General features: G+C 45.9%; 13 protein-coding genes across 13 annotated transcripts; 7 read left to right on the top strand and 6 right to left on the bottom strand.

The window, feature by feature from the left end:
• Window positions 1-350: 350 nt before the first annotated feature.
• Window positions 351-860, bottom strand: V1514DRAFT_319179 (uncharacterized protein; the record flags this gene model as incomplete). The annotated part of the gene is made up of 1 exon (XM_066925925.1): window positions 351-860. One exon carries the CDS (start codon window positions 858-860, stop codon window positions 351-353), a length of 510 nt encoding a protein of 169 aa, XP_066784302.1.
• Window positions 861-2,277: 1,417 nt separating this feature from the next.
• On the top strand, window positions 2,278-3,894 carry V1514DRAFT_328573 (P-loop containing nucleoside triphosphate hydrolase protein). The gene is made up of 7 exons (XM_066927192.1): window positions 2,278-2,510; window positions 2,559-2,568; window positions 2,639-2,701; window positions 2,767-2,786; window positions 2,842-2,904; window positions 2,995-3,327; window positions 3,388-3,894. The coding sequence occupies exons 1-7, from the start codon at window positions 2,461-2,463 to the stop codon at window positions 3,395-3,397; spliced, it is 549 nt and encodes a 182-aa protein (XP_066784301.1). The 5' UTR covers window positions 2,278-2,460; the 3' UTR covers window positions 3,398-3,894.
• On the bottom strand, window positions 3,654-4,678 carry V1514DRAFT_305025 (RF-1 domain-containing protein). The gene is made up of 4 exons (XM_066925643.1): window positions 4,589-4,678; window positions 4,332-4,540; window positions 4,241-4,259; window positions 3,654-4,177 (listed from the first exon to the last, which is right to left on the bottom strand). The coding sequence occupies exons 2-4, from the start codon at window positions 4,517-4,519 to the stop codon at window positions 3,800-3,802; spliced, it is 585 nt and encodes a 194-aa protein (XP_066784300.1). The 5' UTR covers window positions 4,520-4,540; window positions 4,589-4,678; the 3' UTR covers window positions 3,654-3,799.
• Window positions 4,679-4,900: 222 nt separating this feature from the next.
• On the top strand, window positions 4,901-6,042 carry V1514DRAFT_278599 (Alpha/Beta hydrolase protein; the record flags this gene model as incomplete). The annotated part of the gene is made up of 2 exons (XM_066924990.1): window positions 4,901-5,200; window positions 5,278-6,042. 2 exons carry the CDS (start codon window positions 4,901-4,903, stop codon window positions 6,040-6,042), a joined length of 1,065 nt encoding a protein of 354 aa, XP_066784299.1.
• Window positions 6,043-6,353: 311 nt separating this feature from the next.
• V1514DRAFT_328564 (uncharacterized protein) lies at window positions 6,354-8,285 on the bottom strand. Its single transcript, XM_066927191.1, has 5 exons — window positions 8,072-8,285; window positions 7,911-7,994; window positions 7,272-7,835; window positions 6,930-7,181; window positions 6,354-6,865 (listed from the first exon to the last, which is right to left on the bottom strand). The coding sequence occupies exons 1-5, from the start codon at window positions 8,275-8,277 to the stop codon at window positions 6,388-6,390; spliced, it is 1,584 nt and encodes a 527-aa protein (XP_066784298.1). The 5' UTR covers window positions 8,278-8,285; the 3' UTR covers window positions 6,354-6,387.
• Window positions 8,286-8,438: 153 nt separating this feature from the next.
• On the top strand, window positions 8,439-10,663 carry V1514DRAFT_328563 (uncharacterized protein). Its single transcript, XM_066927190.1, has 2 exons — window positions 8,439-9,388; window positions 9,444-10,663. Exons 1-2 carry the CDS (start codon window positions 8,823-8,825, stop codon window positions 10,513-10,515), a joined length of 1,638 nt encoding a protein of 545 aa, XP_066784297.1. The 5' UTR covers window positions 8,439-8,822; the 3' UTR covers window positions 10,516-10,663.
• On the bottom strand, window positions 10,604-12,757 carry V1514DRAFT_27708 (chaperonin Cpn60/TCP-1 family). Its single transcript, XM_066924941.1, has 5 exons — window positions 12,569-12,757; window positions 12,445-12,508; window positions 12,297-12,367; window positions 12,104-12,241; window positions 10,604-12,026 (listed from the first exon to the last, which is right to left on the bottom strand). Exons 1-5 carry the CDS (start codon window positions 12,591-12,593, stop codon window positions 10,693-10,695), a joined length of 1,632 nt encoding a protein of 543 aa, XP_066784296.1. The 5' UTR covers window positions 12,594-12,757; the 3' UTR covers window positions 10,604-10,692.
• A 106-nt stretch (window positions 12,758-12,863) lies between these two features.
• V1514DRAFT_328556 (pyridoxal phosphate-dependent transferase) lies at window positions 12,864-14,292 on the top strand. The gene is made up of 2 exons (XM_066927189.1): window positions 12,864-12,990; window positions 13,084-14,292. Exons 1-2 carry the CDS (start codon window positions 12,893-12,895, stop codon window positions 14,240-14,242), a joined length of 1,257 nt encoding a protein of 418 aa, XP_066784295.1. The 5' UTR covers window positions 12,864-12,892; the 3' UTR covers window positions 14,243-14,292.
• Window positions 14,170-14,962, bottom strand: V1514DRAFT_328551 (RNA polymerase). The gene is made up of 3 exons (XM_066927188.1): window positions 14,915-14,962; window positions 14,716-14,856; window positions 14,170-14,642 (listed from the first exon to the last, which is right to left on the bottom strand). Exons 1-3 carry the CDS (start codon window positions 14,918-14,920, stop codon window positions 14,385-14,387), a joined length of 405 nt encoding a protein of 134 aa, XP_066784294.1. The 5' UTR covers window positions 14,921-14,962; the 3' UTR covers window positions 14,170-14,384.
• A 59-nt stretch (window positions 14,963-15,021) lies between these two features.
• V1514DRAFT_27311 (trypsin-like cysteine/serine peptidase domain-containing protein) lies at window positions 15,022-18,782 on the top strand. Its single transcript, XM_066924832.1, has 4 exons — window positions 15,022-15,775; window positions 15,828-15,885; window positions 15,941-16,540; window positions 16,594-18,782. Exons 1-4 carry the CDS (start codon window positions 15,105-15,107, stop codon window positions 18,625-18,627), a joined length of 3,363 nt encoding a protein of 1,120 aa, XP_066784293.1. The 5' UTR covers window positions 15,022-15,104; the 3' UTR covers window positions 18,628-18,782.
• On the bottom strand, window positions 18,782-21,414 carry V1514DRAFT_27302 (uncharacterized protein). Its single transcript, XM_066924831.1, has 2 exons — window positions 21,032-21,414; window positions 18,782-20,956 (listed from the first exon to the last, which is right to left on the bottom strand). The coding sequence occupies exons 1-2, from the start codon at window positions 21,229-21,231 to the stop codon at window positions 18,937-18,939; spliced, it is 2,220 nt and encodes a 739-aa protein (XP_066784292.1). The 5' UTR covers window positions 21,232-21,414; the 3' UTR covers window positions 18,782-18,936.
• Window positions 21,335-23,365, top strand: V1514DRAFT_27480 (S-adenosyl-L-methionine-dependent methyltransferase). The gene has a single exon (XM_066924869.1). The coding sequence runs from the start codon at window positions 21,599-21,601 to the stop codon at window positions 23,192-23,194; it is 1,596 nt and encodes a 531-aa protein (XP_066784291.1). The 5' UTR covers window positions 21,335-21,598; the 3' UTR covers window positions 23,195-23,365.
• Window positions 23,359-23,724, top strand: V1514DRAFT_319167 (uncharacterized protein; the record flags this gene model as incomplete). Its single annotated transcript, XM_066925924.1, has 1 exon — window positions 23,359-23,724. One exon carries the CDS (start codon window positions 23,359-23,361, stop codon window positions 23,722-23,724), a length of 366 nt encoding a protein of 121 aa, XP_066784290.1.
• Window positions 23,725-23,754: the final 30 nt, after the last annotated feature.

The following is a 23,754-nucleotide window of genomic DNA, read 5'->3' as shown; positions in this document are numbered from 1 at the left end:
TAGCCACCGTTGTATGGTTCGTTGTATGGTTAACGAAAATGTTGGTAGTGACCATTAAGCGGTGTTTAGAGAATACAGTACTGTCTGTCTCCCATTTTAATGAATTTTCCTTTTTTTTTTTCAACAAAAGTTAATAATTTTGAAGTGATTTTGATGACTTTAATGCGAACCATTGAACAAAAAAAAAAAGCGCAGTTGAATTATTTCTCAAGAAAACGTCTGAATTAACTTAATAAGTGAATGAGAATGTATTATTGACAACATGAATTGGTTAATTACCTTATACCTTACTTTATTTACACCTGGTATCGATTCCATTCCAACCGCCATATGCAAACTCACAAACCATTTTATAAAAGAAAACTAACAAATATGACAGCAAATGAAGCCCTTACTGACGGGCCGGCTGGACGACCTGGAATCATCAACCGGACAACTAAGTCCGAGTTCCTGGTAAAAATGCGCACTGCGCTTGCTGTTGAATTTGGTTGCCGCCTTGGTTTTATGCTTGGTCTGCACGGCATAATCTTGTCTTGCACCCATTGCCGGCATAACCGATGACGACAGGCTTTGATGACCACGATTTTGCCGATTGGCTCAGGATCATATTTAAACACTTGATCAACCTCTGCAAAGTGGACTCGTTTAGGGGTATGTGGCAAGGTATCTTTAGACCATGATCTAGCAGGCGACGTGAGTGAATGATGCGTTCCTGCTCCTGATGCGGCTGTGGCTGTTGAAATATTTCTCTGTGGTTTTTTATGTTGTGATGATTGTGAAACTTGAACAGACGCAGTTCGCCGTTTGAAAATATTTAGCGGGCCTTTTTGGCAAGCCAACGACGACACAGGCGGATTCATGTTGTTAGCTGAATGAGTTTGAACTGACGTTATTAGGGTATTTTCTGGTGATTTTATTTGCTTAAACAAAAACTCTGGAAACTTGCTTGCTGTGTTTGCTCAAAGTCCTCTGTGTGATGCAAAAGTTGGGAGAGCGAAGTGTCGGGGGCGAAACGACATGTTATAGATATTTCAAACCGGCCTGGGTGATACATTTTTTTATTTTGAATACCTCGGTCAAATTATTTGCATTTACACTTATTTAAATTCTAAAAAATGGTTTTTCTTTTTTTATGATGTAATCGGATCAGTACATTCTAAGTAAGTTTCCAACAATTTTTTATCTCCTTGCTAAATTGATACATTCATATTTTGATGTTTTTTTTTAGTCATGTCATATAGAATATTTCATATTTTCTATTTATTTGTAAATAAAGTTGCCTATTTATGGAGCCTTTTATTTTATTTGATAAGTACATAGTACAGTACACTTTCTAAATTAAAAAAGCATTCTTGTAAATAAAAATCCATTATAAAATCCATGAATTCAACACAAGACGTTGTGACACGCATTCATTAAATTTTTTTTAAAATTTGTGGTCTTGGATGTATTTACTCGAAGTCTTTGCAGGATAGTGCCCACACTTGGGCAAAGTCGGCATGAACTTCATTATTATACATGTTTAAGCCATGCCGACCTGTTCTCAGCTGTGCCCATCTGCGTCCGTCTGTGTCGATTGATTTTTTCATATTGCAGATGCATACATTGCGCTCTTCTCAGTTGATATTTATATTACTCCGAATGCCTGTGTCCCATTTGTATCCTTGGACGTCCATCTGCGTTCTTCCGCGTCCATTTGCGTTCCTTGATGAGAAATGGGATAGAATTGTGTGAATAGAGTGAGGGGTAACTCGATTTTTCAAGTCTTCGGTAAAAATTAAGTATTGGATATTTAGCTCGAGTGAATGCCAAATTTTTATTTCAGTATTCCCTTTCAACTCATGTGTTATATGTAATTTTGCTTTTTATTTTTGTATTGAATCAACATTTGGTAGTTGGATATAATAAAGAAATGTCTGGAAAGCGTTTCATTTTCAGAAAGTGGCGCAGGATGTCATGGAGATTTTTAAAAATCAATTATCGAAAGGCAATCTCAAATTTATAGAACGATATCTGCAAGAGCCGTTCAAATAGACGGGTCATGCCCCATACTTGGGGTATCGACATTCCTGCGACAATGTTTTTTAAAAAAATATTATAATAATGTATAATAATAATTTACGTAATTTGTATTGGGAATTTAAGATTAATTATTTATTTTTGCAAAAAACATCACGTGAATGTCACTGCCAGCGTTTGCGTTAATAAAAAAAGTCATCACGTGATATTGCGCTTAATTTGGATTTGGCGCTGATGGACTGCAAGCACAAGTGCAGTAGTCATGCCAGGCCGATAAGCACAGCAGTATAATAAAGCTCACGTTCACAATCACCATCTTGTTCAACAGCGACAGCCCGGTCCCTTACTAGGCGGGGGTCAATTGATTTGAAGGCGGGTTTTATTCCTGACATTATTCGATTGAAAAAAAAAAATAGCGTGCATAATCTCAACAAGGCAGCCATGGCGTCTTTATTTTGGCGGTTCTATGAGTACATCCTATCCCTGTTTTGGTGAGTTTGAAGGATTCTTGTGTTGTTGTAAACTTGCTAATCATGTAGGGCTTCGGAGGTATGCTTGTTAAATCGGCTTATGCGGTATTAATGGAGGTGCCGAGTGGCGCTGACGATGGCGATTATAGATGGACATTACGCTACTTGGTCTGCAGAACGCAGGCAAGACTTCGTTATTAAGAGTCCTCGGCGTATGTTTTTTCTTTCCTCAATATTTAAGCGATGAATAATAAATTGGCTAATTTGAATCTCATAGGGAGGAAATTTTACTGCTGAGTATGCCTTGGCTTTATGACTCGGTCAACACTCCAATGCTAACATGACTTCAAAGTTCAATCCCAACTATTGGGTTCTCAATGAAACGCGTTCGCAAAGGTCGGGTCACTATAAAATGGTATGTTTTTTTTTTTTTTTCATGCGCGGCAAAATTGTCATGATAGTTGCAACATTGGCTTTTTTTTCCTAACATGAACGGTCAAAACAGTTGGGATTTGGGCGGCCAACCTCGCTTCCGATCAATGTGGGAACGATATTGCAAGGGCGTTAACGCGATCTTGTTTATCGTTGACTCTGCTGATCCGGCCACGTTGACGATCGCACGCATGGAATTCGAGGCGTTGATTTCGAAGCCATCGTTAGAAGGCATTCCGGTTCTCGTGTTGGGCAACAAGAACGACTTGCCAGAATCTTATGATGTGGACTCGATTATTGAGATTATGAACTTGAAAGCAGTCGATGACCGGGAAGTATCTTGCTATTCCATTTCGGCCAAGGAAGCGACCAACGTGGATGCCGTGTTGAATTGGTTGATATCAAAGTATGTGTAATTCAGCTGATGTTTAGGTTTTTTTTTTACTAATTTAATAAAACGTTAAAGGGCGTCATAATAAAGCAGTATAGCAGATGATAATTTTTTTGAAAGCTGTAATCAAGATGGGCATACCATTCTTTGTATTTGTATATTTTTTTTTATAGAATTAAAGGCTTATCGGGGAAGAAAAAGAAAAGCAAGAAAGTAAGACTTTGTTTTTTATTGCCTGATCGCACTCAGAGTTTTTAACTGGCATTTTTTGTTATAAATTATAATTGTTTGAAAGCACGCTTTTATTGTAAGTAATTTTTTTTTCATTTTTTTTTTATTTTGGATTGTGGTACAAAGGCTGTTGTAATCTCTTTGTGGTAATATAGTAAAATTTTTTTATTTCAGCTGGGTATAGTACTTTATAGATTATTATTTTGTTCTGAAACGGATTATTTCAAGTCTTTAAATTTTTATTTTTGTTTCGAAATTATCTTTTGGATAGCTTTAGCTTTTGACTAAGAAACTGTTCCATATCAGAACCAAAGTTGTCAAAAGGTTCGGCTTTAAACGTCTCATGCGAGTCCTGTGCAGGTTCTGGTTGGTCATCATGATGCTCATCCTTTGCCACGTCCCGTTCTTTTTTCCGTTTCATTGCTTTTTTCCTTTGCTGTTCTTTTTGCTTTTGCAATTTTTCAATCTTGAGCGTGCGCCTGCTGTTTGCCGGATCGGTACGAAATTGCAATTCCTCTGCTAATAATAACCTTGCTGCTTTCCGGTTTTGCTCACGCGATCTTGAAACTTGACTTGACACTACGAGTCCAGTAGGAACGTGACGAAGTTGAACCTTGCTGTTTGTCTTGTTGATCTGTGTTTTTGTCGATTAGTATTAATTGCGTTTTATGGGCAATCAAGCCAATTAATTGTTCACCTTTTGCCCACCGTTTCCTCTAAAATAAAACATTGGCAAATCAGAATAATGAAAAAAAAAATTTAGTTGCACAATACAAGTCATTACACACCCTCCCTTTATAAACACTTCTTCAATTTCATGTTCCGGCACTGATGGTCGCGCGGGCAGGGCCTTGTGCTTACGAGCGAAGCTAGTACTGCTGAATTGCCGATACCAAGACGAGCCGTACAGACATTGAAACGAGCACTTCAACGTGAAATATGCGGTTGCGACATTGGAAGCCAACGTTGGAATCATGAAAGGGTTCGTAGCTGTTGACTATCATAGATTAATTGGTGGAATGAAATGCTAAATTGAATGGCATACATGTCGCTAAAATGTCACGGTTAGGCCTTCCCCTGAGTTGTCGGCCGGTTGAGCAACCAAAACTGGCCAGTATTCACTTAGCTGGTGAGCTTTTCATCAATCACCATGGTTTCAATGAACATTATATACTTGTACCTCTGTACTTTTTTTTATTCGGTTGCTGTCTCAGCGTTGCAGCTTCCTTTTATTGGGAAAGGTCCGCTGCCTGGCCGACTGCCGGCAAGTCAACAAGGCACGCCGTACGCCACGGGATTCACGCTGCGGCATATTTTCCATCATGGCACTGAAGATCAACCGAAGCTTCATCGACGAATGGATATCTCACCGTCATATCGATTGCTATCTGGAGAGCAAGCCCTGAAATTATCCAGCGTGTCCAGAACGGTTACGCATCTGTCCCAGCGGGATCCAGACTTTATTGAGTCGTATCTGGCATACGCGAGCACGGCAAAAGCGGTTGCGATTGAGTTTGACTGGACTCATGAGGAAATGATGGTTCCGAACGTGACCGACCGGGACACGCTGGTCTCGCTTGCCAAGATGACGGCAGATGCTTACGTGGATACGCCAGAAAGCAATGACTGGATGGATATCGGATACCCATACAACGATGTAAGACTAACATGCACAGGCTTTATAATGTTTATTTATTTATTTTTTTTTGAAATCTGATATTGAACTTTTTATAGACCGACAAGTTTGGGTGGGATTCGAACGGATTGCGTGGTCATATCTTTGCTGACGAATCAAACTCAACAGTGATTATTGCCACCAAGGGAACAAGTGCTGCCGTTTTTCACAGTGATGGTGATACGGTATCATCCGATAAAGTAAACGATAACGTACTTTTTTCATGCTGTTGTGCCCGAATCAGTTACTTATGGCGCACGGTTTGCGATTGTTACACGAAGGCAAACACTTGCTCCCAGTCCTGCCTCGAGAATGAGCTGTACTCTGAAGATTATTATTATAGGGCATTGCTTGACATATATCGCAACGTGTCATCGTTGTATCCAAACGCGAATATTTGGTCAACCGGGCATTCGCTCGGTGGTGCCATGGCTTCGTTGTTAGGTCGAACGTACGGGCTACCGACGGTTGCGTTTGAATCACCAGGCGAGCAATTGGCAGCTAAAAGACTTCATTTGCCGTTTCCACCCATTCCAGAAAATGAAACCACGTTGTGGCACATTGGGAACACGGCCGATCCGATTTACATGGGCGTGTGCAACGGGCCGACGTCGGTTTGCTGGCTGGGCGGGTACGCCATGGAAACCGCGTGCCATTCCGGGCTGGAATGCATTTATGACACGGTAAACGATTTAAAATGGCACATTTCAATTTCAAATCATCGGATACGACCGATTATTGACATGATGTTATTAAACGATACCGTGCCCACTTGTCAGGTCCGGCAAGGTTGCCAGGATTGCTATGATTGGACATTTGAATAATTTTTTTTTTTTTGAATGGTTGATCTTTTATTTTCTATGGATTTCAACATTGGTCGTACACTCGACCAAGGCGTTGATGCTATCCTAATTTATTATTTCTTTTCTTGGATTTATTTTATTTTATTTTATTTTATTTTTGGGATCTAGGCGCTCTGTTGAGTTTTTTTGAAAGTTACACTATAAGCATTTTTTTTTTCTGTTACGAAGGTTGGAGTGAGTTGCATGGGGATGTGAAGTGGTATAGTATTTTAGAAATTTAATTTTTTATTACCGATTGCTTGTTCAACCATATATTGTTATTTATTCATAATATATATATATATATATATATATATGTTTAATCGATTAATTCTTCCGGTCTTGTTTTTCATCCTGGGGCGAGTTCAAGCTCGATGCAGGAATGACATCAGTCAACTTGCGACCGCTGATAACGGCCAACAGTTTTTTAACCCCCATATTGCTCTCGATCGCATCTGGACTTTTATCGAAAATTGACATGATCACGGCAAACGATGCAGCAAACACAATCACGTCGCCATTCCGAATCGGTCGAATTTTGCCATGCTTGACCAAAACTTTCCAATATGATTCGATTGCCATGCGTGCGAACGGCATGTACTTAACCTTGCCACCAAATTGATCAACATATGCCCACAGGCCTGCCACAAATCCAATAATCTTGAGACGATAAGTTGGGATGAATTTGTCTGGCAAAAGAGATTGTGACGCGCACACGCCGAACCATGCGGTAGAAGTCGTCATGGACAAAAACAAGGTCGATCGTACGAAAAGATTGGCCAGGTTAATTAAGCCGGCTCGAGGACTATACAGAAAAAAAACTTTGTTAACTTTAGTTACATGGTATACCTTAAAAAAAAAAGACGCACTGAAGTTTGAGTTTATGAAATTTGACAATCGCAAGAACCGCATATGCAGCTGCGATATATTTTGAAAACAAGGACGCTTGATGAATTGCAAAATTGGTGAATGACTTGATACATGAATCATCGTCAGGATGAATAAGTGCACATGATAAATGTGATATTCCGGGGTGTGCCTGTGAAACAATGTTTTCAATTTCCTTGAAATGAGAAGGCAACGAATAAGAGTCCGGATAGAGAATTGGAGAATTAAAAGGTCTGCCAATAAAACAAAGTCAGCTATTATGTTCCTTATTAAGCTTAAGCTTAAGCATAAAAATAACCAGTTCGCATGTTCATATTGCTTACGGATAACTGCTCGCCGTAATATCTCGAAGCGCGTCCAAAATTTCTGGATGCGTTGGATATTTCAACTCGGATGGGAAAGAACTTGGTTGCGTAGAAATATTCAATGGCGCAAATCGAAACGCAAAATTTGTAAACCCTGGTGGGCAGCAATCATTGTCATACACAAACGTGTGGATCAACTGGGCAAGCGAGAACGGGAAAACGATCCATACTCCGACCTTGTCCTTCAAAAACGCAAACTGTTTTTTAAGCGTGATTGCGTTAAACAAATATTCGGCTGCTAATGCAACACTGTAAACCGTGATTGTGGACCGGGTCGTGCCGGCAGGCAAGTGAATAAGGAATAAGCCGGATGCCAACCCTGACGTTAGCGCGGGGAAGAGCGGGGACTTGAGAAGCCTTGTGGCCCGACGATGTTTTCGACGGAAACGGCGCGCTTCAGGTAAGTAAATGTTGCTGTTGATATTTGTGGTAAACGTGAATAAGATCCGGTATGATGCCACTATAAGCGCAGCCGTCCGTGCAGCTCTAGATCGTGACTTGCTCAACACTTGCGGCTTGTTTCTGATTGATTTTTACATACAAGGTCAGTAACACCTTTGTGAAGAAAACAAATAAATTAAATTGACACCAACAAACCTTGTCTTGATTGACTGAAGAAACTCAATGCAAAACAGAATTGAGTACGTGCCGCCGAAGGTACGGGTGGCCAGTCTCCAGAGTCTTTAAAATGTGGTCAGCTCTTTAAAGGTTGTTGAGATGACATATTAAATTGGAATATCAGATATAGATATATATACGATAAAAAGAATGATCCAACGTTGTCTTGAGCAATCGCAACCGCAGACGTGGATGGAACAGAGCGAGGTGCCAACTCCTGACCATTGTTGGCCTTGCTTTGGCACTTGGCCACGACTCGCCCTAAGTTGTAGTATTCCTCGGGCGAGACCACAAACGCAACAATGTACGCTGCTACCTTTGAGTCTCGTCGTCCGTCATTTGCCATTTATGCCTGATTTTTTTTTAAAAAAAAAAAAAAAGAGAAAAACCTGGACATGCAATTGCAGAGTGCGGGGTTTGGCGATAATTGAAGATGAGCGCAGCGGTTCGGCCGGGTAATCTATTTATTCAAACGTAAACAAAGCGCAACCGAGAAATCAATGATGGCTGAAATTTTCCCTGGATTTAGATCTCTGCCAATTGCATTATTTTTTGGGGGAATTTTGTTGGGCCAAGTCTGATTGAGGTTTGGCTTGCAGAATGAAACCGGAGGAGAACATTTCAGTGGACTACTATGCTGTTCTCAACTTGACCTCGACCCGCTGCACGTCAGACGAAATCAGGAAGGCATATCACAAGCTCGGTGAGTTATTATTGCAATATGGCCGGCAAATTTACCATGACGCGCTAAACTGAAAATATATATATATATATAAATCATTAGCACTTTTATATCACCCAGATAAAAACCAGGGGCTTGCGGAATACAATGAAAAGTTCAAATCGATCGTGCAGGCTCACGGGATCTTGAGCGACCCGGCCAAGAGGACCATGTATGACCGAGCACGGGGCGTGAACATTTCACCGGTGAAAACGCCGTATACTGCCAAGTTTGGTTCGGCAAGCGCGCATGGTTCAACATACAAGCCCTCGACGCCGGGCAGCGGGTTCAGGTGGTATGACAAGCACGGCACGCCATCAACCTCGTTCGGCCGATCCCATGGCCGGCAACAACAACGACAACAACAACAACAACAACAGCCTGGCACGCCGACACCCAAAACAAACCCAAGAGCGACTCCAAAGTACAATACAAAGCTATATACAGACTACTACACGGAATCTCCGAGAAAGACGAGCGCGTACGCGCATACAAAATTTACTGGATCACTGCCCAAGCGGGCGCCGACGGCAAGAAAAGATAGTGAAAATTTGACTGGCACCAGGCCAACTGCAGATGCGGCAAACGATAAAACAGCCATGAAGAGCAATGCTTATTCAAAAGCTAACAGACCGCCCACGCCGGCAAGTCCAAAGAAGTCAGATACGCCAACAACGACACAGTCAGCAAATAATACAAATGTCAAAGAGAACAAGCAAAATAATGACGAGAAATTGTAAGTTTTTTTTTTTTTTGCAGACATTTGACTGATTTGAACGTTTTATCTGCAGAAAACATAAAGAAGGTCATGGCACCAAGTCATCATCAAGTCCCACCCCGACTTCCACTCGCACGCAGCAAGTCGAAATTGATGATGTTGATACTGACGAGGAAGAATATTTAACTCGGGACAGATCAGTCCCGTTTATGGAAAAAATTAATTTTGCTTCCACCAAGCAAGCCAACACATCGCTACCAAGACAATCACCACAACCACAGCCGCACCAGCAAAATCGTCATCTTGACGATGAAGATGAAACTGAAGACGAAGCCGTTGCCACGACTTTGAATGCAAAACTCAAGAACCGAAGCCCGCAAAGGAACATAGCACGGGCTCGCATGCGATCCCAGCATGCCCTGAAAAATTCAAAAGTGTTTGACGACTTGGGATTATTTAGAACCGTGCCACCGTTTACTCAGGGAAATGGAGAATTCAAACTGTCCGAGCTTGGCGAGCAGTACCCGTTTAATTCTCGAGCTGAACCAACCCGGCCGTTAGAATCCGACGTGCCAATGCGGTCACCTCGATCGCACATGCCGACAATGCCATTACATGCAACCGCACCTTACAATAACATCAATAACCCAACCGTATCAGACCAACACCTTCCGTTTGACAGGACGGCTCCAATTTTGCCAAATCTCGACCAGCAGACGTCATTCGAGCAACAACCAGTAGCAGCAACAGCAACTCAGCAATCTGCAACCGTAAACCCTTCCGCGATAGACTACCATGACTCGGCGGTCGTGTTTGATATTCAATCACCGGTGCCACCGTTAGTACCCCAAAATAGCGTGAACCCAACAGCTGAAGAACTAAGTGCGTATTGGCAACGCGTGATTGCATATCAGGAACAATGGAACGATTACAACCTGAAAATGACACTGTACTTCTCCGAACGGGGCACGGCAGATCGAGAAAATTGTTTGGCCATTTTACTAAACTTGGATAATTTGGACAAGTACGTTTCCGTTTTAAAACAGGATGAAAAAGTTCGGGCAAGATGGAATGAAGCATTAAAAGCGCATAAGCATGTCATGATTAGCTTGGCAACAATTAAGAGGATAGTAGAGGACCGATAAGATGACCGATCCAGTAATGTAACAAAACAGCTAAAAGGGCTTTTTGATGTTGTATCATAATGTAGGATTAGATTTTTTATTTGTTTTTATAATTTTTGATGAGTAATTTACACAAAGGCTTTTTTTAAAAAAAAAAGGGCTATACACATAATTATTGAGGGAGAGGGAAAAAAAATTCTACTCCTGTGCTGCACCTTCTTCTGGGCCGGCCAGTCCCTCACGTTTCTCGCCTTGTTTTCGAACACCAGACACAATATCGTCCACGCGAAGTAACAGGCAGGCACTCTCGATCGCGGTTTTGATTGATTGCAGCTTGATCACCTCTGGTTCCCAAACACCGTAATCTTTCATGTCCACGATCTTGCCCGTGTCGCCATTGATTCCGAACGAATGCAAGCCCTGCGCATGCTTTGCCCTGAGTTCGGCTAGCACCTTGATCGGGTTTGCACCACAATTCTGAGCAAGCGTGCGCGGGATTACTTCCATGGCTTCGGCCACGGATCGATACGGCCATTGCACAACTCCTTCAATGCTCTTTGCCTTCTCAGCCAATTTGACACTGACCGCCATTTCAGTGGCACCACCACCAGGTGACAACCGGGGTTCAAAAAATACGTTGCGGGCAACAGCCATGGCATCTTGCAAGTTGCGCTCAATCTCGTTTAAGATATCCTTGCTAGGTCCGCGCAACAAGATCGTGCACGCATGCGGCTCGTGGCATTGAGTCAGGAACGTGAAATATTCGTCACCAATAAGTTCAATGTTGAACAGGCCGCATTGCGTGCCAACATCGGATTCACGAAGGTCCTCGATGCGATTGACGATCGTGGCGCCCGTGGCCCGTGCTATTCTGTTATTGTCCGATTTTTTAACTCTGCGAAGAGCGGTCACGTTTCCCTTGAGCAAGTAATGCTGGGCCAAATCGGACACGCCCTTTTCAGTGATGACCAGATCAGGGTTGAATGACAGGATGGTGTCACATAGGTTCTTGATTTGTTCTTCCTCAATTTCCAGAATCCGGTTCCAGTCCTCTTCCTTTGTGATCTCAATGTTTGTTTGAGACTCGCCCTTTTTGTACTCGAGCGGGCAATCCAACAAAATAATTCTTGGATTCTCTATTCTTCTTCGCATCTTCGGGTGAGTCACGTCCTTATTAAGCATGACGCCGTCCAAAATTTGGGAATCTTCAATCTCGCCACCGGGTACTTTTTCAACTCTGGCGTAGCGCTTAATGTCAACTTCACGTCTGCCATTCACTTCGATCGCGACCGTGCGAACTGCCTTAAGGGCAAGGTTGCACATAAGTGGTGACCATCGGGACACGAATTTCGTACCGATCGATGCCGATATGAGTTGGTACATTTGCTTGTCATCGTTCACGTCCACCGCAACTGAGATCTCGTTGATGATTTCAAGCGCGTCAGCAAGTGCTTGCTTGAATGCAGAGATGATCACGACCGGGTGGATGTTGCGTTCAACATGAGGATAAGCATGAGCGAGAATCTCGCCGGCTAAAGAAGTAAATTAAATTAGCATTACCAAAATCAATTTAAAAAAAAAAAAAAAAAAAAAGTAAATTGATGCATACCAAGAATAATGACAGTTGTGGTGCCGTCGCCTACTTCTTCGTCCTGGGTCCTGCTAAGTTCAATCATGCTCTTCGCTGCCGGATGTGAGACCTCGATCTCACGGAGAATAGCATGACCGTCATTAGTGAGAACAATACCTGATGAAATTGTTAAACATTCTGGAAATATGCCAAAGATGGGAGATCGACTCACCCCCCATTGGGTCAAGCAACATCTTGAGCATGGCCTTGGGCCCCAGGCATGTCCGAATGATATCTGCCACACTGCAAGTAAAAAAAAAAGAACCAAAATTAGTACCAAATTTGCAACTCAGGCATTACAAGATCTTGTACAAACTCACGTCTTTGCTGCGGTGATGTTTGAGATTTGCGCGCGTCTGCCAGTCTGGCGCTCGCCGCCGGCATCTGGTTGCTCTTGCGTCAGTTATGTCCAAAAACAATCAGCAAATCAAATTCATTACTCACTCATGACCACTACTGGAGCCTGCATTGTATATTATGTATGGCCGATGATTTGTTAGGCGGAGAGTGGTGATGTTCAGGTCAAGCTCCTCTGAGTGTTAAATTTTTCCGGCCGCTTCTTCTGCTTCGGCGCGTCCAAGAAAAAACAAAGCGCGCCCTCCCAAAATATACGTAAATCTCAGCATGGGGTGCGTACATATCAGCCCTTAGTTTAGTCGGCCCTGAAGCCCTAAATTGAGTCACGGTTATCAATTATCTTTAAATTGCCTCGAGGCTTTTCTAAAAAATCCCAGCTCAACATTGTCTTCCTTTTTGTTCAATTGAATCATGATGACTGCAGTGAACAGCACGTCACCAGCGTTCAATCTCAGGACTCTCGTGCGGCCCAACATTCTTGTTCTCGAACCATATCGCTGCGCAAGAGAGTACGTCGTTTTCCCTATTCAGATATATATATATATTTTTTTTTCTCTAGTCTTTAGTTCTTGACAACCGAGCAACTGACGACGTATTACTAGTGACTACAAGACCGGTGTGCTACTCGATGCAAACGAGAACGCGTATGGACCCTCGGTGTTAAACAGCGTCGTATCTCAGGATCCCACTTTCAGCTCTGACTTAATTGCCGGCTTGCATCGGTATCCGGATCCTCACCAAGAAGAAGTCAAGCAGAAGATATGTGACCTGCGTAATGCGTCAACTGCGCCATTAACCTCATCATCACAATTATCTTCTAAGCTGAAACCACTTTCTTCTGAAAATTTATATGTCGGAGTCGGATCTGACGAATGCATCGACACTCTCATCCGGTGCTTTGCGGCGCCCGGCAGGCAAAAATTGCTGACGTGCCCGCCCACGTATGGCATGTACGCTGTAGCAGCTCAGGTTAATGACGTCAAAGTTGTCAAAGTCAATCTTGAATTGGGCACCAAAGGGTTCCCCGTGCGCGTGGGTGCCGTGCTGGACGAACTGAGTGCCGACCCGGACATCACGCTCGTGTATTTGTGCTCGCCCGGCAACCCAACCGCCAGCCTCGTTTCTCCAGGCGTGGTGGAAAAGATATTGGCTCATCCGACCTGGAACGGCATCGTGGTCGCGGACGAGGCATACATTGACTTCGCACCCGACGGCAGCTCGCTGGCGCCGTGGGTCACCAAGTACGACAACTTGGTGGTCTTGCAGACCTTGTCAAAAGCTTTCGGCATGGCTGGCATTCGGCTTGGAGTGGCATATGCGTCGGCTGCGGTGGCCAGGATTTTGAACAACGTCAAGGCGCCGTATAACATTTCGTCACCCACCAGCGAGCTCGCGTTGAAAGCGCTGTCGACAGCAGGCCTGGCTACCATGAGGACAAACATTGCCGCAATTCTTGAACAGCGGAACAGGCTGGTGATTGAACTGGCCAAGATTGGCGGCGTGGGTGAATTCATTGGCGGCGACGATGCTAATTTCTTGTTGTTCAGGGTATTAGACAAGCCCGACGGCCAGCCATCCAGTCCGGTTGCGCTTAAGCTGTACGAGCGGCTGGCACAGACAAAAGGCGTGGTTATAAGGTTTAGAGGCAAAGAACCAGGATGTGAAGGCGGATTACGAGTCACGATTGGTACGAAAGAGGAAAACGATGTGTTGTTAGCCAAGTTTGCTGAAACTTTGGCTCAGATATATGACGAAAAGTAAAGAAAAGTAAAAGTAAAAGTAAATAAAATAAAATACTCATAAACAAAAATAGTTGAAACAAACCCAAGACATGCAAAACACAAACATTTAAAAAAACTCCGAAAATGCAGTCATATAAAAGAGATATCCGGTTGTGTTGATATTATTCGGCCGCTTGATGTTCAGACGGATGCAAATGCGCAGCCACGATTTCCAAAATGTGATCTCGTTGCTCATCCGTCAACCTGGAGTCGCATTCTTCAATCAACGCATGCAACGTGACAGCCGAAGTCGGTGCCACGTTAATGATTTGCAGCAGCTCAGCCTTTTCTAATCCGTACTCGGCAATCTGTTCAATAAAATTTCGAATGTCATCCGGGCTTTGCTTGCCAGCTGGGGTTGCCTTCAAATATCCTTGCAACTAAACCAGCAAACCAAAATTCCATGCCATGAGTTAACAACAATAAATCCAAGCCATGTAACAAGTGCCATACCTCCAGGACAATGGTTTCGAGATTCTCCGTCTTGAACACGGCCTTATGCTTGGACGCCGCCCGTTTCTGCTTTTGCTTGATCGAGTTGACAAATTCCAACACCTCGTAGTTTGTCAGCAGTTTATCTCTAACTGATTCAATCTATAACCCCAGTCATTATGCTACATCTCTATGTTTATGTGTTTATTTTTTTTTTTACCTTCATCTTGATCTGTTAACGCAACGATTGTTGATCGCAAACAAAGAAAGTGTCTAGGAAAAAAAAAGTTCGAGCACCGCGACGGTTATGAGCCGCCGCACGTATTAAAGAGCAGCGAAAAAATTACAAATTTCCAGACGAGATTTTCTTTTGCTTGCTTCATTATACCCATAAAGTGTTTTTGAAACACATGGAATCACACAAGAGAAAGGCTTCGTCGCCACCGTCGCCACTAATAAATGGCGCGGGTCGGACAACGAGGAGGAGTAAACGATCGTCAACCGGGATTGCCTCACCGGAAGTTCATGTCGAGCAAGCTGAAGACGATGACGAACAGATGCTTAACGACGACAGCGACGACGGAAACGATAATGACAATTACAATGGCGATGACAATGATGAAAATGACGACAATGAGCACGACCGAGAACATGGACTTAATGACAGCGAGATTATTGACGATGGTGACCAAGACGAGCAAGATGTCGATGGATGGAACGGGCCTAGTGACCGATTTCATCATCGTCATCGCAAACCCAACAGCAGCCAGATATCAACCGTACCATCAATACCGCCACCACTAAAGTCACAATCCGTTATACCAGCAAGATCAGGATCAGGATTAGAACCGGCGTCGCCAGCAGCAGCAGCAGCAGCAGCAGCGTCAGGGGCAGCGGAACTCATCCCGATCCAATCTGTAGGTGACTCTGTCGAATGGCAACGTACGATTGAAAAAGTTGTTCGCAGTGTTGTGTCGATCCGGTTTGCTCAGATTGCAAGCTTCGACTGTGAACCGGCATTGGTTTCAGAAGCGACCGGATTCGTGGTCGATGCTGAGCGCGGATTAATCATGACAAACAGGTACGCGTTTCATGAAAGATTGTTGGTAAATGCCATTAACACTTAGTTTTAGACATGTGGTTGGTGCCGGTCCATTTACTGGATTTGCAGTGTTTGATAATCACGAAGAGGTAATGAGACCTGTCATTTTGCTTTTCATTGTTGTTTGCTAACTCTTGCCTGAAGTGTGACGTGCAACCAATATATCGCGACCCCGTGCACGATTTTGGTATATTACGGTTTAACCCGGCTGACATCAAGTACATGCCAGTCACCGCGCTCGATTTGAGACCAGAACTAGCAAGAGTGGGAGCCGAGATTCGCGTGATTGGTAACGACGCTGGTGAAAAACTCAGCATTTTATCCGGATTTATATCTCGACTGGATCGAAACGCGCCGGATTATGGTGACCTGTCGTACAATGATTTCAACACGGAGTATATTCAGGCTGCAGCCAGTGCCAGCGGCGGGTCTAGTGGTTCACCGGTGGTTAATATTGACGGTCATGCAGTCGCGATTCAGGCTGGCGGTAGCAGCGAGTCATCGACAGATTATTTCCTGCCATTATACCGTGGCCTGCGGGCGCTGCGGTGCGTGCAGGATGACACGCCAATAACGAGAGGCACTATCCAGATCCAATGGTTGTTAAAGCCATTTGATGAGTGTCGGCGGCTAGGGTTGACACCGGAAATCGAATACGCAATCCGGAAGGAGTTTCCTGATGGCATTGGCATGCTCGTAGCTGAAACCGTATTGCCTGAGGGCCCATCTGATGGATTAATTGAGGTACGTGCGTTAGTTTAAGTGAGGATTTACGTTTGGTTATTTATTTCAAATAGGAAGGTGATTGCTTAGTGAGTGTTAATGGCGAGCATGTTACAAAATTTATTCGACTGGACGAGGTTTTGGATTCGACCGTGTCTTCCGAAATCGCTGTCGTGGTCCAGCGCGGCGGTCAAAACGTAAATGTTACCATCACGGTCGGTGATTTGCACGCCATCACGCCAGACCGATACGTGGAAGTTGCTGGTGCTTGTTTCCACAATGTGAGTTACCAGCTTGCCCGGCAGTTCGTGATTCCAGCCAAGGGCGTGTACATTTCTGAGCCATCGGGCTCTTTCCGGTTGGATCGAGACAGAGGCTGGATACTCGAAAGTCTGGATGACGATCCAACGCCAGATCTGGATACGTTTATAAGCGCCATGAAAAAAATTCGTGACCGGCAATGGGTGGTTGCCTCGTGCCGCAACGTGCAGGACATGCATAGTCAAAATATTAGCATTGTGTACATTGACCGGCATTGGGCCAGTACTTTCCGCATGGCCATGCGCAACGACAAGACGGGATTGTGGGATTTTACTCAACTAGGTGATTCCCTGCCAGCTGAGCAACTGAGGCCGCAATCAGCCAGGTTTACAGAAGTTCGCCGGACCGATATTGGCCAGGCTCGCAAGTTAATACGCAGTTTCGTGAAAGTGACATGCCTGATTCCTTTAAAGATTGACGGCTTCCCACGATCGGGCAAGGTCGGCCAGGGGTTAGTGGTTGATGCCGACCGCGGATTAGTCGTGGTTGCACGTAGCATTGTGCCCTATGATCTGTGTGACGTGGTTATTACCGTGGCGGACTCGATCATGGTTCCGGGCAAGGTAAACTTTTTACATCCGACGCAAGGATGGGCCGTGGTCTCATATGATCCCAACTTGGTCGACGCACCGATCGAGACCGCCGAGCTGCGCGGTCATGAGTTGGAACGCAACACGTCGACCATTTTCATGGGATTCAACCAAAACATGCGCATGGTTGTGGCACCAACGAACGTGACCGACGTGACGACCAAAACCGCGCCGGCCAACAACGTGACACCACGGTATCGGGTCACGAACGTGGACGTGATTGCGGTCGACACCGTGCTGGGATCGCAGTGCGGGTCTGGCGTGTTGGTGGGCACGGACGGCGTTGTCGACGCGTTATGGCTGACGTACCTGGGAGAACGGCATGCCAGCAATGGCAGGGACGTGGAGTACCGAGCCGGCATCAGTACGGTAGGCGTCAGTGCCGTGCTGGCTCAGCTGCGAGCCGGCGTGACCGCACCCGTGGTTCGCATTCTCGACGCCGACCTGTGCGTGCTGCAAATGAACCAGGCCCGCATCCGCGGCGTCACAGATGCGTGGATCCGCAAGGTCGAACAGGCTAACGACGATCGGCACCAGCTATTTGCCGTCCGCAAGCTGACCGCATCCACCGTGTCCGGCCCTGCCGACAAAGATCACAAGCGCGGTCACAACAAGCTCAGGCAATCACAGCAAAATCAAGAAGGCTTGCAAGAAGGCGACGTGATATTGGCCGTTAACGGTACGACATTGACCCGCATCTCGGAACTTGACGCGGCATGCGCGAACGCGTCCGGCAAGGACAACTGGATGCTCGACCTGACCGTTGTGCGCGGGCGCCGGCAAATCAGCCTGCGCGTGTCGACCGTGCCCACAACCGACATTGAAACCGACCGGGTCGTGATTTGGTGCGGTGCCGTATTGCACGAACCTCATCACGCCGTGCGGCAGCAGATCAAAAACTTGCATTCCGGCGTGTACGTGTCCGGCCGCATGCATGGCTCGCCCGCGTACCAGTACGGCGTCGCGCCCACGTATTTCTTGACCCACGTGAACGGCGTGGCCACGCCGGACCTGGACAGCTTTTTGAAAGCTGTGGTGGGCATGCCTGATAACACGTACTTGCGATTGCGCATCGTCACGTTTGAAAACATGCCGTTTGCATCGTCGATCAAGTCAAACCGGCATTATTTCCCCACGATCGAGTTGGTGAGTGACAAAACCGCGCCAGATGGATGGCGACGGAAGACATATGAATAGTAGACGAATATAAGTGTAAATGTACAGACGAACAGGAAAAAAAGATATTTTGTAAGGATTGTAAAAAAAAAAAAACATAGGATGCATTATATATATAACGTTACATAAATATGTAGAAGAAAATTGCCAATCTACCCAAAATAAAAAAAATTTAACAGAGCCAAAGAAACCCACTTAAAAACAGAGTAAAACAATATAGAAACAAAAACAATTAACACCAATAAGAAATATTAATATCAAAAAAAAAAAAAAAGAGATGAAAAGATTAGAAAAAAAGAGGAGATCCATATGCAGTAAAAATGTACAAGATTATAAGGACATTGTAAGCCATTCCCATTGATTGCCGTTACCCGAAGAAGCGATTGAAGAATTACTATTATTATTGCTATTATTATTATTATTATTATTATTATTATTATTGTTGTTGTTGTTGTTGTTGTTGTTGTTGTTGTTGGTGTTGATGCTGCTGTTGCTGTTTGGTTTGTTGTTGTTATTAGCCTTGTTAGGCTCACCATGATCATCCGGTGAGATTGGTGACGGCTTGGCAGCAATTGATGTTGGTTGTTGACTGAGTGACGACGTGAGTGACGAACTCAGTGTAGAACTGCTTGCAGGCGAAGTATTAGAAGTCGGTGCAGGAGTAACGACCGAGTTCTTGCGTGAAGATTTCTTAGATGTCGGCCGAGTAGTCTGGCTAGCAGTCGCACTGGATGTAGTAGCAGACGCAGCAGAAGAACCTCCGGGACCGGTGGCACCGCCGCGATTGCGCTTTTTAATCACGTCAGTTTTGAGCGACAACGGGCGCACGACGCCGTGCAGTTTCAAAAACAGGCCGCAAGCGTTGCACAGCGGTTGCCCATCTGGATCCCTGCGCCACAACGGCGTGGTTTGCGTGTGGCAATTCGTGCAAGTTGTCGGTTGACCACCATTATTGTTGGCACCGTTGGCCAGCTGAATCGTGGACGACGGTGAGTTTGCGGCCGCGACGGTCATGGACAAAGACAAGGACGCGGACGAGTTAGACGTTGTTGTTGTGGAGGAGGACGGCGTGCGCGCGCTTGTCAATGTCGAGTTTGGTGCTGAAGTAGAGATTGGTGATGGCGTAGTGGTTGATGTGGTTGCGTTGGGAGAATGGATAGTTTCTGCTGGCGAGAATTGTTCAGGTGGAGTCGCGGGATTGGAGTGCATGCGCCTGGCCAAGTTCTGGTGCAGAAGAGACGACGATGATGATGTGGAAGACGCAGTGCGAGCAATTTTTTGCTTGCGACCGAAAGAGTCCAACGAAGCAGCGGCACCGACCGACGAATTTTGTGGTATTATTGGCTGATGGGACCATTGTGGTGGTGAAAACGGAGCCGAAGCCGCAAATTGATGCTGTTGCTGTTGTTGCTGTTGAGTATGATGATTGTTGGTTTGATAATGTGGCGACGAGTAATCGGTATTTAAAAAATCTGAGTTTGTAATGTCATCAGCAGTGGTATCCATAAATTGAAACAAGCCAGCGACGCCACCTGCGCCGCCGCTGAGTGCACGATGATGATCAGGCAGGGACTTTCCGAGCAGGACTTGTTGCGGATCGACAAAACTGGCGGCGGCTTCTTCCTCTGGGAAAAAAGACGTGGATCCGACGCTGTTTGGCATGTGAGAGAAGCTGAAGGCGCCGTCACCGGCACCGGTGCCATTAATCGACGATGACGACTCGTGCGGCGCTGCGCCGAACGAAAACGAATGTGATAACATGGACGTAGGCCGAGTGGCAGGCGCGAACCGGCGATTCGGTGCCGGATCGAAAAACAGTGAGTCGCGGGATTCGGAAACCGCATGCGGGGTCGATACTGTAGAGTGAGGCCCGGAAGGCGGTGGCGAGTACAGGTCCTGAGACGTGACTGACGACGCCAGTGACTGGCCCGCTTGCGCATACAAAGGGAATTGACTGTTGTTGGTATGACTGCTGTTCGTGATGCTCGAGCTGAAATTGTTCGTGATGCTGGCCGAGTCTGGCGGGAACGCGAACGGCGATTGCACGTCATCGAAGCCATATTCCGGTGCAGGCCGCTTCTTGGTATCAAATGAGACGGCAAGCTCAAGTAAGGCAGAATCATCGTCGAGATCGACCCCGATGTCTTCGATGGGGCCGACCGATGCCAGCGGGAATCCGCGGGAAATCGGGATCGCGGACGACGTCGCGTGCGACGGCTCGGACATGATGTCGTCGATAAATGAAGACGATGACGCCGGCGTGGTGTGGTCTGCCGGTACTGAAGGTACTGATGTTGGCGACACCACTTCGGAGTTTGTTGTCACGTCTACCGAGGATGATGATTGCTTTCTACCGAAACGTCAGTCAACAAACAACATTCCAAAAATCACATTTGGTTTTTTTTATTTTGCCGGTCCCACTTACAGGCGTTCTTTCCTCAGACTCATGGCCATCATTCGCCATGACAAATTCTCGACACGCTCCTGGTCGGGCAGGGCTAGCCGGGCTTTGGAATACAGCTTCCACACTTTCGATGCCAGCGGGTCATCGGGGCCTGATTGCAGCAGTTGGTCGTTCTGCTGCTGCTGCTGCTGCTGCGACAACGACGATGGCAACTGGTCCATTTGCACTCTCACGGCTGTCGTGTATCAGAAGTACGAGAAGGTTGAAAGCTGGAGTAATAAAGCCGGTGCTGATATTTCGTTGCCTTTAGTTTTCGGGGCCCACTTTCTCTCTCTTCCTGTTCTCGGGTCGACGAAAAAAAAAAAGGCGCCGCCCCCGTCCCAGTCACATCCCAGTCACGAAATGAGTCACAGGAGGTGGGCGCTAGCGCCGGTTGAGTCACAATCCTGCTCGGAAGCGCCGCCACAGCCACGATGAGGCACGCTATCCGGCACGTGACACCAAGTTAAGCTTTATCGATTTTAATTGTCCCCGGGGAAATTTTCATTTTCCTCGGCCTCCTACCTATTGCTGCTACTTATTTGCAAAATGAACTCGGACTCTGAATCAGATGCGTCAGATCTTGTGAACGAACTTGATGCAGCTTCAGAGGGCACGCTTGACGATCGCACCGATGCCGTGTGCCTGTTTTGCCCGCGCCTGTTCTCGTCCGCGGCGCAAGTGTTTGCTCATGCTGCGCAGGACCACGGGTTCGACTTTGCATGTATCGCCCGTGACTTGCGGCTCGATTTCTTTGGCAGGATCAAACTTGTGAACTATGTTCGTGCTGAGGTGGCATCTGGCCGGCAGCTGGACGTGGCTGCGATTGCGGTCAGCAGGGATAAATTTTTGCAAGGGGACGAGTTTATGAAGCCGGTCCTGGAGGACGACGCGGTCTTGTTTGATCTCGAAGATGATGATGACGAAAATGATTCACGTGGCAGTGGAGATATTGAGTTGCGTCGCCAGCTTGATGCGCTGCGGTTAGAGTTTGATCAGTACAAGGACATGGTCAAATCAGTCATTGGCGCTAATGTCAAGGACGTGGTCGACGACAATGACGACAGTGACGACGACGCGAGCTCGGTGTTGTCAGCTAAATCAGTAGTTGACAATGATTCTCACTACTTTGAATCCTACTCGTACAACGATATTCATGAAACCATGCTTAAGGACACGATTCGCACGGACGCATACCGCGACTTTGTTTATCAAAACAAGGATGTGTTTGCCGGCAAGACCGTGCTTGACGTTGGCTGTGGTACTGGCGTGTTGTCCATGTTTGCTGCCAGGGCTGGCGCGGCCAAAGTGATCGCGGTCGACAACTCCGACATTATCCACAGGGCCATCGCTAACGTGCACGAAAACGGGCTGGCCGACGTGATTGAGTGCGTGCGTGGCAAGATCGAAGACGTGGTATTACCGGTTCAGCAGGTTGACATTATCGTGTCAGAATGGATGGGGTACGCGTTACTATACGAAGCCATGCTGGATTCCGTCCTGACGGCGAGGGACAAGTACCTGGCCCCCGGCGGCCTGCTGATCCCTTCTGAAATCAGGCTGCTAGCAGCACCGTTACGGGCAGGTTCCGAATATGTTAACGATAAAGTGCATTTCTGGAATGACGTGTATGGGTTTAAAATGACCGCCATGAAGGCAAACATCTACGACGACGTCCTGATTGACTCGCTCACGCCTGAATCCCTGGCTGGCCCGCCGGTCACGTTCAAGTCGTTCCCGCTCCATTCCGTCACCATCGCCGACCTTGATTTTAGTGCTCCTTTTTCCCTGCCACTACATGATGCCGCTGCTACTAATAATAATGCAGTCGACGGCATCCTGGTGTATTTTGACTCTTTTTTCACTCGGTCCGCTACCGAATCAGTGCCCGAAAACGCAAGAGCCGAGTCATTCAACCCCGGAAACGGCTCGCTCGCATTCACTACCGGACCATTTGGTAAACCTACGCATTGGCGGTCGGCAGTGATCTTGTTCAACAAACAAGTTGCCCTGGCCGACGGTGCAAAGTCATTGGACGGGCAAATCTCGTTCCAAAAACGACCGCAAAACCCAAGAGAGTTGCAAATTTCGGTCACGGCCACGTCGTCTGTTAACCCACATTCGCAGATTTTTTTGATGCGATAATGTATTTTATTTTGAACAAAAGTTTTGTCCGTTTGGTAATTAAAAATTTGAAAACTGTATCTCTATTAAACTTTCATGTTAGTAACGGATTATGTAAACACAAATATGTCTTTGCTCTCGAATTCAAAGTACTCCGCAGTTTTCAATCATCAAAGCACAACAAAATGTCGCTAATTCCAACCGCAGCAGCAGCTATTACAACTCAAACCACGTTTTCATCATCATCACCGGCTTTATTGCAATCAAGTTCGAATGTCAAGCGCGACGAGATCGATTCTATCTTGGAGCGTATCAGTGCCAAACACGACGTGCGCGGCGTGATTGTGATTGATTTGGATCAACATGGCGTCGTCGTCCGTTCCCGTTCATCGTCATCGTCGTCGTCGTCATCGTCAACATGGAATGAAATTAACGACGATAACAAACTTGGTGAAGACAATGAACTGGCGGCCAAATATGCGCAAACCTGCGTCGACCTTGTGCGGCATGCAAATCAAGTCGCGGTCGACATATTTGATGACCAGGTATAACTGTTCCCCCCTTCTTTTTGTCCTTTTTTT

Source organism: Lipomyces japonicus, assembly GCF_038497905.1.
Source record: "Lipomyces japonicus strain CBS 7319 unplaced genomic scaffold V1514scaffold_12, whole genome shotgun sequence".
In the NCBI taxonomy this organism is placed as follows: domain Eukaryota; kingdom Fungi; phylum Ascomycota; class Lipomycetes; order Lipomycetales; family Lipomycetaceae; genus Lipomyces; species Lipomyces japonicus.
This window is presented reverse-complemented; position numbering and strand designations above follow the sequence as displayed.

Bases quoted from the DNA above. Each gene is read 5' to 3' on its own strand.
- V1514DRAFT_328573 (XM_066927192.1), top strand. From the start codon at position 2,461: ATGGCGTCTTTATTTTGGCGGTTCTATGAGTACATCCTATCCCTGTTT. The intron at 2,787-2,841 runs GTATGCCTTGGC...ATGACTTCAAAG, and splicing joins GGAGGAAATTTTACTGCTGA to TTCAATCCCAACTATTGGGT. The intron at 2,905-2,994 runs GTATGTTTTTTT...CGGTCAAAACAG, and splicing joins GGTCGGGTCACTATAAAATG to TTGGGATTTGGGCGGCCAAC.
- V1514DRAFT_305025 (XM_066925643.1), bottom strand. From the start codon at position 4,519: ATGATTCCAACGTTGGCTTCCAATGTCGCAACCGCATATTTCACGTTG.
- V1514DRAFT_328564 (XM_066927191.1), bottom strand. From the start codon at position 8,277: ATGGCAAATGACGGACGACGAGACTCAAAGGTAGCAGCGTACATTGTT. The intron at 7,995-8,071 runs GTATATATATCT...CACATTTTAAAG, and splicing joins GTTGGATCATTCTTTTTATC to ACTCTGGAGACTGGCCACCC. The intron at 7,836-7,910 runs GTTTGTTGGTGT...AAAATCAATCAG, and splicing joins CTTCAGTCAATCAAGACAAG to AAACAAGCCGCAAGTGTTGA.
- V1514DRAFT_328563 (XM_066927190.1), top strand. From the start codon at position 8,823: ATGTATGACCGAGCACGGGGCGTGAACATTTCACCGGTGAAAACGCCG. The intron at 9,389-9,443 runs GTAAGTTTTTTT...TTTTATCTGCAG, and splicing joins CAAAATAATGACGAGAAATT to AAAACATAAAGAAGGTCATG.
- V1514DRAFT_27708 (XM_066924941.1), bottom strand. From the start codon at position 12,593: ATGCAGGCTCCAGTAGTGGTCATGA. The intron at 12,509-12,568 runs GTGAGTAATGAA...AAGAGCAACCAG, and splicing joins GGCTCCAGTAGTGGTCATGA to ATGCCGGCGGCGAGCGCCAG. The intron at 12,368-12,444 runs GTGAGTTTGTAC...TTTTACTTGCAG, and splicing joins AACATCACCGCAGCAAAGAC to TGTGGCAGATATCATTCGGA.
- V1514DRAFT_328556 (XM_066927189.1), top strand. From the start codon at position 12,893: ATGATGACTGCAGTGAACAGCACGTCACCAGCGTTCAATCTCAGGACT. The intron at 12,991-13,083 runs GTACGTCGTTTT...ACGTATTACTAG, and splicing joins CCATATCGCTGCGCAAGAGA to TGACTACAAGACCGGTGTGC.
- V1514DRAFT_328551 (XM_066927188.1), bottom strand. The intron at 14,643-14,715 runs GTATGGCACTTG...TTGCTGGTTTAG, and splicing joins TCGAAACCATTGTCCTGGAG to TTGCAAGGATATTTGAAGGC.
- V1514DRAFT_27311 (XM_066924832.1), top strand. From the start codon at position 15,105: ATGGAATCACACAAGAGAAAGGCTTCGTCGCCACCGTCGCCACTAATA. The intron at 15,776-15,827 runs GTACGCGTTTCA...ACTTAGTTTTAG, and splicing joins GGATTAATCATGACAAACAG to ACATGTGGTTGGTGCCGGTC. The intron at 16,541-16,593 runs GTACGTGCGTTA...TATTTCAAATAG, and splicing joins CATCTGATGGATTAATTGAG to GAAGGTGATTGCTTAGTGAG.
- V1514DRAFT_27302 (XM_066924831.1), bottom strand. From the start codon at position 21,231: ATGGACCAGTTGCCATCGTCGTTGTCGCAGCAGCAGCAGCAGCAGCAG. The intron at 20,957-21,031 runs GTAAGTGGGACC...ACGTTTCGGTAG, and splicing joins AGTCTGAGGAAAGAACGCCT to AAAGCAATCATCATCCTCGG.
- V1514DRAFT_27480 (XM_066924869.1), top strand. From the start codon at position 21,599: ATGAACTCGGACTCTGAATCAGATGCGTCAGATCTTGTGAACGAACTT.